Below are 11,480 nucleotides of genomic sequence, written 5' to 3'. Positions count from 1 at the left end.
GAATATCAACTGTCTAGTCATTTGCTACACATTATTTTCCCACAACTTGCATATCTACCTCATCCCACTTTGGACAAAGAAAAAGAGAAAAACTCAACAGGAGAATAAAAGAACTGGATTAAAAGATAATGAACCCTCCGATCCTCATTGAGCTAACGCGAGAAAGAGCAATAAAAGCTGCAACAACATCTCTGTACCTTCAGTCACCTCCATGGATCTCGATATCCCTCTAGTAGACTAACTTATTGTTTTGACTGCTCGAGAAAAAAACAGAACGAAAATGGTCAAACACAGTGTTCTTCACGACAGAAATGCAGAATAACCATAAATGAAAGTGTTCAGCAAATTATAATTGCAAATAATTTCAGAGGCTGTCTTCCAAATTTTGTTTTAATCTTCCGAATGCAATTGATATGTATACGGATCTCTCCAAAATGTAATATATGTTGTTACTATTGCACAAGATTAGTACAAGAAGACATTTCGATCAATTACTAAAAGGTACATAAAAAGAAAGTACTGTGTAAACTATACTCATAATGTTATATCCCGTATTTTGTGCATTGGAATATTTTAGATCGGTTGCGACAAGTTAAGGATAAGGCTATTTTCGGTTTTGTTTTAATGCACAAGTTGCTTATAATTTTATTGGATGGAAATATTGAGGGAAATTAGGGGCTAAAAGTTGGAAAAAAAAAATTATTTCAAGAAATGGCCATGTGGCCGTGAGATGTGGGACCCACCCTTGGTTGGCCAAATTTGATTAGTTCAAGCTATGAAGGGTGCATGTGATTACTTTACATTTGTAGGGGCTAGAAGTGAAATTTTGAAAACTTAATATTTCATGAAAATGGCCATATGTGGCCATGTGTGGGGTGTGGGCCATGGGCCACTTGGATGCAATTTATATGTGATAAAAGATGACAAACTAAGTCATCTTCATCATTTATCATCTCCTAGAAATTTCAAGAACCTTGGAGAAGAAAAAAAGGGGAGGTTCGGCCATGGTGAGAAAAAAAATGGTGCCATGGGAATTGATCAAGAAAAATTATTTTCTTCTAGCTTTTCCACTAATCGGAAGGTCCTCTACGACGTGGAGTAGTTGTTGGAGCAATTAAATCGTTCGTTGTTGCCTTGAACAATTCTAGCCGTGGGAGAAGATGGATGGAAAAAGGTGAGGTTTAATCTTCCTTATGTGTTTTATGGATGATTTGTACATGTTGTGAAATGTAGAAGTGAATGAAGTTCATGAAAATATGGTGTTGTGTTGTGTGGGCGTGTATGTGTGGTGTAGTGTAGAAGTGAAAAACTAATTGTATTTAGCATGTTTGGGTGTTATTGAGTATGTGGAAATGAATGAAATTCATGAAATCATGGTGTTGATGTTGTGGCCGAAAGTAGGCTGTTTTATATGGCAAGAATGAGCCAATTTTATTTAGTATTTTGGTTGTTCTTGTTGTGGATTCTATGTGAAAATGAAGATTTAATGATCCAAATGAAAGTTGAAATCGTGTGGGCTGTTTTGGAAGCCAATGTAATCTTAATATAGTTTCTTGTATTTATGAGATTAATGTTTTTAAAGTATGGATTGTTAGTATGGTTTATGAATTTGGAAGAAAAGAAATGTGTTGTTGATGTTTTCTTGGACTTGGAAGGTTTCGGTTGCCTTGTGTATTGGATGGGCTGATTTGAACATTTTGTGGATTGTCCGAAGTGTTCTTGAACCTTGTTTGAATGGTTTGGATTAGTACTTGAACGTATGAATATTGATGTTGGTTTGATCGTGTGCGGTTGATTTGAATGAAAATAAAATATCGTCGAATTGTATAGAAAAGAGTTACTAATGTTAGAATGCGTTTTGAATTACTTATTGATGTGGTTGGAATGGTTGTTGGTATTGTTGTTGATGATATTGGCCGAGTTGAATTCTCGGGGTTGTTGAATTTATAGGGGAAATGCTGCCCAAATTTCTGTAGATAAAGTGCTAGCTTGGAAATTGGATTCCTAAGTGCTTACGACTAATGCTTGGTGTCTAACGACGATATTGTAGATTTTGAGAAGCCGAGACTTAAGGTTGGAATAGCTTAGGAAGCGGATGAGGTATGTAAAGCTTATCCTTCTTTTCCTTTGGCATGTCCTAGACATAAGTAAGTTATGATATGTTATGAGCTTCGGGGGTAATTCTATTCGTAAAATCCGGGCATGTTTATGATTCATATTTGCTTCTTAATGTTGGCATCCTTAATATGATCAAGCTATGGTCCGTATGTCTTTGATATGATTGAATTTGAAATGCTGTGTAAACGGTTTTGTTCCTAAAGGCTCCTATGTCTAACAATGTCCGTAACTTTCATAGACAGAACCGGATTGCTTTGATATGTTCGCAAATGATCTTATAACGTATAATGACTTTAACTTTCATAGGCGGGCCCGGATTGGGTTGACGCTCGTCCGTGGGTCCCGCGACTCTCCTTTGTATAGTTCTGACGACCTTTGAAAGAACTTAATGTGGTTATGATTCCGACCCCCGAGTATGATCGCTCATTTATCTGTCGAGTTTGAAATAAGGATTTTTATGCATATGATTTTGATACGTAACTATGATTTCTAAAGCTCTATTTGATCTGTTCCCGAGTGACGTTCGGAGGAAACTTGATTTGACTATTGTTTTGGCTTTTAAATGATGGTTTGTTTTGATTAACCTATTGAGTCCTTGAAAATGTTTTAAACTGTATTTGGTTACTCACGATTAACGCTCGTGCATTCTGTTGTTACATTTTTCGCCGATTCCCGGGCCGGTTATGTTATCGTGCGCACTATGCTGTATTCTGAAGTATGATGTGTATTCCGAAATATGATACGAAGTCTGATATGATGATATGATGATTCTGTTTACCGAGTCCCTCACTGGAGGGCCGGGACACGTTATATGATGTATATATGTATTCTGGAGTATGATCAGTTGGTATCAGAGCCGGTGGTGGGGCAAACCCAATGGTGGGGCAAACCCAGTGGTGGGGCAAACCCAATGGTGAGGCAAATTCCACATTGGTTTAGGCAAATCCCACATTGGTTTAGGCAAATCCCACACTGGTTTAGGCGAATCCACATTGGTTTAGGCGAATCCCACATCGGTTAATGTCACCTCATATGATAAGTTATGATGTGTTACGGTATGTATATAATGATTATTCGCTTATGTCACTCAGTCCCATTATGGGCCGGATATGATACATGACATTGATATGCATGATTCGTATTTCAGGAGTAAGCATTTTGGCATTCTGATTATTATATTTGTCTTCTGTACCTCTGATGTACGATTTGTGTTTCAGATGCAAGCACTTTGGTATTCTGGCTATTATGCTCACTTTCTGTACTCCTTACTTCGGTTATGACCTCGTTTTCTGTATGCCATGCTTTACATGCTCAGTACATATTCCGTACTGACCCCCTTTCTCCGGGGGCTGCGTTTCATGCCGCGCAGGTATATACAGATGAGTAGAAGATGTTCCAGCGGGATTGGCGAGCTCCATTTTCTCCCGAAGTGCTGCCGAGTCAGAGTGCTTATGTTATGATATCTGGAGTTATGTTAGAGACTTTGCAGACAGTATCGTGTGTATGAGAAGTCAGTTTTGTAAGCGGCTATGTAAGCCGATGTATCATTATGCATTATGTTACGAACTTCATATGTTGGCAGATTTCATACGGTACTAGTTTTATTTGATTTGATAAAGATGAAAGGCATGTTTGTTTTCTGAAAAATTTTCATTATGTACTTGTGTCATGTTTTGCGGGCCCAGTATGGTTATGAGTATTACGAAAGTCTGCGGGTTCGCTCGGCCCTAGGTAAGGGTCGGGTGCCCATCATGCCCTATCGGAAATTAGGGTGTGACACATAAGTAGGCATTGTGATTGCTCCAACAGCTTAAGTTGTAGACAGAATATGGTCGTTTTTTGGCTTATTTCAAGATAAATCATCCTTACATCGCCAGTTTAAGGGATATAAATTTTATGAGGGCATGAACTTAAATGGGAAGTACATTTTTGGTGTATAAAATGCTCAGAGTAACTAAAAGAAGTACCGGATCATTATTCAATATTAAGTCCTTAATTGAGTCAGTACCACCCGTTAAATGTATCAAGTAAAACAGTCTGATTACTGAAATCATATTCGAATCAAGATCCTAATCAATTATACTAGAGCACCGTGGCAAGACAACCCTGCTTTGGTAACGGTCATCTCAATTATCATAGAGATTTTATTTATCTCCAGACGTAATATATGTAGCATGATAAAAAATTAAATACACTGATGACCATTGTACTACCAGATACTCGCTCCGTCCCAATTTATGTGACTCTTTCAGTTTTAATCAGTCCTAAAAAGAATGACACATTTCTATATTTTGTGAAAATTTGACTTTAAAATACCCACTTTACCCTTAATGAGATGATTTATATCCACACAAATATCTATAGCTTATTTTGGACCACAAGTTTCAAATGAAGTCTCCCTTTGTTTCTTAAACTCCACACACGGTCAAACACCTTCACATAAATTGGAGCACGGTTTTGGTGGGTGGGTGGGGCGGGGGGGGGGGGGGGGCAGCTAGCATATCTCAGTAACATGTACGGCCAGAGTATTCAAAACAAAGGCAGTTGTTTTGTCGTTCTTAATGCTCACTCGCCCATATTTTAGCCGTTGAAGACTTAATTTGTCATTAACAGCAAGTTACACGAGAGGGCAGCAGAACAATATAGGCCACACGTAGTAATACGAATTATTGGTGCGGCAAAAGTTTCAAGTAATGTCTAAATAGATAATGAGGAAGAAACTCACTTGTGAATAAATGAAGGTTCCTAGGATTGCAATGGCAGCTCCAAGTGCATTGACGGGCCGGACAGGCGTTTGGAAGATTATGATAGAGGAAACTATGACAGATATCCGCTTCATTGTATTTCCTATGCTAAACGTTAGGGGAGAAATCTCATCCAAGGACATATAAGATACCTGGTTATACAAGTGATAGAATATGCTTTGCGCAGCCACCCACCTGATATCATATATCAAAGCCATAGAGAAAAAACTGTTATTAGCCTATTCGTGAAAATGATTACTGAAGAAACTTTAACATAACCACAAAAGCAAGCAATTCTGTTAGCAACAGTTAATTGAATGATTCAGATATATGCAAGAAATAGCTAGAAACTAGTAGCCTGTTTGGCCAAAGCTTCTAGAGAGTCAAAAGTACTTATTTTAGAAAGTTGAGGTGTTTGGCCAAACTTTTAGGGAAAAGTAACAAGAAAGAAGTTTTTCGTGTTTCAAAATAATAGCTTTTCCCCATATGCACTTTGGAACATTGGTCAAGCACAAAGTACTGCTCTAAGCTAAAATACTTTTCAAAATGATTAGCAAAAAAATATATTTTTTCTAAAAGTGTATCTGACAAAAAACACTTCTCAAAATAAGTAGATGGAAGCTTGGCCAAACAAACTATAAGACACCATCCGTTAATACAGATGATGCCTGTGGAAGCCAAGACAAAATGGGATTAATTCTCCATGATTTAAATCATCGATTAGCTTTCTGAAATCTTCAAACAAGACAACCATGATTCAAGTCACTTTGACGAAGATGTAATCTGCCTCAAACTGATATAATATATGTATCCAGAGATAAATGTATAATATCATTACGACAGCAAAGAATACGTCAAAAACTGCAAACACTGGGAGCACTCATCATGAGAAGCGGAAGTTTTATGTTCTTACCAAACAAAATTGGGTCCTATCTGAGAGACAGCGTTTTGCCAACCTAATGCCCACATCTGGGGGCCCTCCATTGCAATTGCAAAAGGTGTTAAAATTAACAGAGACATAATAGACAAACACGCATAATAGTTCATCCCGCTAACAGACTTCCCCTTCATCCCTTTCTTTGAGAATATATTCCGGAACACAAATGCAAGATTTGATATCATTGCCCCCATAAAACCTGTAATAACAATAAACTAAATACACACATAACCGAAATTGCATGATTAAATGCTATGTAAATCATAATTGCTCTCACCAGTCATGTTGAAATTGAGCTCAGTTGCAGCTGAAAGTGCACAACCACCAATGATTGGCACAAGCGACAAATATACCGGAAGCGGAAATGTCTCACCAAGCAAAAACCTTGAAACCAATACGCTAAAAGCCGGTTCACCACTCTTGATTATATGAGTGAAGGAAACTGCAACTTTAGACATACTAACTGTGGCTGCTACATGCCCAATTGTATGAGCAACTGCAACCTACATCACCACCAAAAAATAACACAAAATTAAAGAATATTATCTGAAAAATGATGAAAAGTAAGTAAATAAAAAACCATGTACTCTCCATTCATATGACCGAACGCAAAGTAACCGGGGTAAAAGTTAATTTCTCAATCTTATTCAAATAAAATTTACATACTGATAAACTTCTTTTTTTGCTTTATGTATCCAATATCCTATCCACATTAGCACACTAGCGCCAGTAAAGGAGGAATGCTCTTTACTAAGAGTTTCTCATTCCAGAAACTCGAGACCTGTATATTCATAAACTACTAAAGTACTATTCGATCAGACCTATCTATAAAAACATTTCACTATAATGGCCAAGTTATCTTTGGAACCGATTTTTCATGTTATGTTATATTATACGTTCTCTAAAAAAGCATTTCGTATTCAGAGAATTCATGTTATGTTATATTATACGTTCTCTAAAAAAGCATTTCGTATTCAGAGAAGGGACGTCGTCATAGAGCGGTTTGATTATATAACAATACTAAAAATCAAAGGCGCAGCCAGGATTCCGGATACTAATCTTTTTAAGTTACTGAGTTCTAAATTAATAATCTGAACATAAATACAAAATTTGAACCAAAGCTACCAGGTTTGGCCGACACTCTAGCTTCGCCCCTGCTAAAAATCATAACTTTGAAAACTCCTTAAACCCTAACAGCCCCAACAAAAGCATTTCTTTCATTCTTTAACTCCGTATTCAGTCAAACATCATCACATAAATTGGAATGAGGGAGTATATAACAATACTACATAACTTTTACAGCTTAAAATATTTACAGATCAAAAAAAAAAAAAAGGCAGCCTGGTGCACTAAGCTCCCGCTATGCACGACACCAGGGAAGGCCCGGACCACAAGGGTCTATTTACAGATAACACATATGAAAATGAAAGAAGGGGAGCCTTGGCGTAACTGGTATAGTTGCTGCCACGTGACCTCGAGGTCACAGGTTCAAGCTGTGGAAACAACCTCTTGCATAAATGCAAGGTAACGCTCCGTACACTAGACTCTTACCGAAATAAAACATAAAACATAAAACTCCTAAAACCCTAACCACCCCAGCAAAAACCCTACAAACGCCAAGCAACAGAAAACACTTGAACCCAAATCCTAACATTAAACAAAAATCACATAGTTCTTACCGGAAACAGAGTCTTCCAAAACTCAAGATCAGTTTTTGGAAATTCAGCAATTCTTGTAGCCCATGATATCAACATAATCAATGAACCAGTAGCAAGTGACAAAGTAGAAGTTAACCATGGAAATGGATAAGCATTAAGAACTTTCTTATTATATATATTAAAAACAACATTCAATGCCCACCATGTAGCAAAATATATACTAATCTTAACCTTCTGAGCACTAACAACAGACTTTGATTGTTTTGGTAACTCAATATTTAAATCCAATGGCTGTGATTTATCAGCAGCTTCATATGCTTTGCATATCAATGGTTTTACAATTCTTGATATGTAAAGAGGTTTTTTATCCCATTTTTTATTAATCTTTGTTTTTGGAATTGATGGGAGTTGTAAAAATCCAAGATTTGAATTATTATAACCCCTTTTTGGAATAAAATTAGAAGGTGTGATTGATAAAGGTGATTGCTTTATGGAACAAGACATTGATAAAAATTGAGTTCTGTGAAGAAGAAATAATGAAAGAAATTGGATACAAAATGTTGTTAGGGGGTTTAAGGGTGTATAAAAAGTTGAAAAAGTCAAGAAACCATTAATGGAAAACAGGGGATTTTTTTTTTTTGGAAGATTGAGATAAAAAAAAAAAAGAATTAAAAAAATTGACTATTGGAAGTTGGATTTTTGGGCAAGTGTGATTTTTGTGTTATTAATTTGAAAGTTTTATGATTTTTGTGTTAGAAAATATAGTTAAGTAACCTTAGTGAAAAAAGTGATAGTTATGTAACTTTTGTGTTAGAAAATATAGTTAAGTAACCTTTTGTTATATAACTTTTGTTTAGAATATATAATTAAGTGATTTTGATGAAAAAACATGATAATTATGTAGTTTTTATATTAGAAAATATAGTTAATTGATTTTAGTGAAAAAACGTGATACTTATGTGAATTTTGACTATCTAAGAAATTTACCCTTGATAAAAGTTATTGCTTTATGGAACAAGCAATGAAAATCTGCTTAAAAAAAATTAAAAATTGAGTCTTGAAATTGGATATAAAATGTACATAGGGGTTTAAGGGAATAAACAAAATTGAAAAAGTCAAAGAAACCAGTAATGGAAAACAAGGGATTTTTGGAAGTTGAGACAAAATGTTTTCGTTAGAATTGAGGAAAAGGAAAAGTATTGTAGGTTTGGTTTGGTGAGACCAAACTGATGTGACAGTGAAAGAAGATTTGGTACGACGTTGATTCCTATAAGTACAACTGGTTTTAAACCATATTGGAATTGGAAAATTAATTTTTATTTGACAGGATCTTTGTTGGTATCTTTTCTTATTCGAATTTTAGGAAGTAAAGCCACAATATAATATTTTACGATCAAACCTAGAAAGGTGACCAGGGAGACTCCAATTTTAAAACTATATTGGAATTGGAAAATGAATATTGCTCCACATTTTTTTTTTAGTTTTATGATTTTTTTACGAAAGATCTTTATTTTTTACACATAATAAATTTGAAAAATTACATAAGAGATCTGAAAAAGACATCTTCTTCTACTCAAATTGTAAGAGGTCAATAGATCTTATTTCACTCCTTTTTATGTGATAGATGTTGATTTGGACATGAACTTTTTTTTAAAAAAAAAAAAATTGTGATAGAAAATAAGTCATCACATATATTGTGTGATTTTAAAATTAAACTCTTATAAATAACAATAACATACCCAGTGTAGCGCCATAAGTGGGATTTAGGGGTGATAGGATGTACGCGGACTTTACTTTGCCTTAGTGGGTAGAGATGTTGTTTTCGATGGATTTTCAGCTCAAAAGAAACATAATTATCGCAGGATTGCAAGCAATATAAGACAATAAAATATCAAGATGCAAAATAAATGAAGCAACGTATAGCAGTACACATTAAAGAATAAGGAACCTTACGAAAAATTAAACTATTACTAATAAATATAAAATATTATTTTGTTAGACTTATTAAAAAAAATGTCACATGAATTGATCGAAGACAGTCTAATTCTTATTTGTGTCTAAGCAAAGTCAAAAACAATATTTTACGATCAAACCTAGAAAATGTGACAATTACAAAGACTCCAATTTTGACAAGGATTTGTGTTGTTACGTTTGACTGAGCACGTGTCAGGCTGAAGTGGGCCAGTCAAGAGGTGCACCTCTAATTTGATCCAATCATGCCTTTAACTACGAGGGATGGGTGAAGTGAACACGTATTCGATTTTTGGATCCCCATTTTTTATTTTTATTTTTTAAATTGTCTCCATGGATCATTAATGAGCAAAAATGTACAATTTTGAGTTTGGCATCCCAAACTTTTCCATGATCATTGAGGTGAGATGGATCACCATTTAAATCATATTTATAGTACATAAAACTGTATAAGTGTTCCCACTTCGAAATAATTTCAGGTACATATGATTAAAATACAAGCACATATAGTTTAAGCTTAGCACTTTTTGCCTTTTAGTCATTTTTATTTGATATTTAAGCTTTTGTCTCCGAAGTTCATGCACATTTAGCTGAAACTTAGCCATTTTTGCCTTGATTTCAAGCAAAAATGTCTGATTGCACCATATGAAACTTTTGACTGCATGTCTGCAGTTATTTCAAAGTATAGAGATGTGCAGAATTTTAAAAGTTGGATACATGTTATGTAGTGGTGTCAAATGGGATATCTCGTGAAATGTTTACTCTAGTGATGCGAAACTTATTTGTCCGATTAATTCAAATTCACATTAGAGCAAGTGCACATATAGCTTCTTGGAGGATTGATATGCAAGGAATAGGCAAAAATAACAGTGTTTCAACTACGAGACCAAAGTTGAGAACTCTAGTCTAAGGTTGCAAACTTTAAACATACGAGTCTGAAGTCATGGACTGCCGATGTTTGAAGTTTGACCTATTAATTGTGCAGTTGGAACTCAGATATTTATGTTTGAAATTAGACTTGACAACCTTCAACTTCAAACTATATTTATATTTATAGTTAGAAATATCAAGGTTGGCGTTACCCAAATCTGAAATTGGCTCAACTCCAGCCAACTTCAGTTGAAAATATTCAAACAATTTGCTAAATTTGGACTTCCAGATCCAAGCAAATCTTATCTTTCATGGGAGTTTGCGGGGAAAGAAAATGCAAGGACAACATAAATCTTTACGAATAGATACTGAACGCATCATGAAGTTACTTACTATATACCCATAAATCGATAATTTAGAATAACAATCGAATTTGTATTTGAAGTTAAAGGGCTTATGGATACCGAATGTTGGAGTCATGATGTTTAATGATTTGCTAATAAGAATAATTGAAAAAATGAATAAGAATAAATATTGTAAAGCAATAAGCAAAAGAAATTAAGTAAATTTTATTGAGTTATCTCTGGCCGAACTGTCAAGCTGCGTCACCGAAAAAGTAAGAGTTTGAATGCTCTTGTTACAACTATGAGTGCAATATAGTACTTGTGATGAAATCAGATGCCTTGTAAGAGAGGGGAAGGGGTATATTTATAGTTTATATCCTAGGTAACATCTTGCTTGTTTTAAGCCCCCCATGATCATATTTTTTGCAAGTTGAAACTATTACCTATGTAATTGCATAATTGTTGGAGTGGATCCCAAATTCAACAATTCTTGTAGCTGTTGAAGCATAAAAGTCTAGGCTCATGCAAATTCAAAGATGTTGTTGCAACTTGCAAAAGGCCTTATACTCAAATTAGAATTTAGGAAACAGAAAATTAGGAATAGAGTTTCTATCTAAAACCACTTTTATATAATTAGGAATAAAAAAGTAATTTCAATATTATCTTATTGGGTTATCGATTTTACTATTAACTAAAATCTAAAAATAGAAAACCAAACCGGTAGTCTAATAAAAAAAATTACAAAACCGATTAAAAACCGTTAATCCAATAATCCGATACCGATAAATTAATAATTTTTTTTTTCTGATTTGATATCGGTTAAACGATTTTTACACAC

At 34.9% G+C, this 11,480-nt stretch overlaps 1 protein-coding gene across 1 annotated transcript; it reads right to left on the bottom strand.

The window, feature by feature from the left end:
• On the bottom strand, positions 1-8,012 carry LOC132036274 (glucose-6-phosphate/phosphate translocator 2, chloroplastic-like). Its single transcript, XM_059426575.1, has 5 exons — positions 7,479-8,012; positions 6,077-6,302; positions 5,776-5,998; positions 4,844-5,057; positions 1-254 (listed from the first exon to the last, which is right to left on the bottom strand). The coding sequence occupies exons 1-5, from the start codon at positions 7,959-7,961 to the stop codon at positions 243-245; spliced, it is 1,158 nt and encodes a 385-aa protein (XP_059282558.1). The 5' UTR covers positions 7,962-8,012; the 3' UTR covers positions 1-242.
• Between the last annotated feature and the right edge of the window lie 3,468 nt (positions 8,013-11,480).

Source organism: Lycium ferocissimum, chromosome 11, assembly GCF_029784015.1.
Source record: "Lycium ferocissimum isolate CSIRO_LF1 chromosome 11, AGI_CSIRO_Lferr_CH_V1, whole genome shotgun sequence".
Lineage (NCBI taxonomy): Eukaryota > Viridiplantae > Streptophyta > Magnoliopsida > Solanales > Solanaceae > Lycium > Lycium ferocissimum.
This window is presented reverse-complemented; position numbering and strand designations above follow the sequence as displayed.

Excerpts from the sequence above, each read along its gene's own strand:
- LOC132036274 (XM_059426575.1), bottom strand. The coding sequence starts at position 7,961 with ATGTCTTGTTCCATAAAGCAATCACCTTTATCAATCACACCTTCTAAT. Across the intron at positions 6,303-7,478 it reads TTTGGAAGACTCTGTTTCCG|GTTGCAGTTGCTCATACAAT; the intron begins GTAAGAACTATG and ends GTGGTGATGTAG. Across the intron at positions 5,999-6,076 it reads GCTCAATTTCAACATGACTG|GTTTTATGGGGGCAATGATA; the intron begins GTGAGAGCAATT and ends TTGTTATTACAG.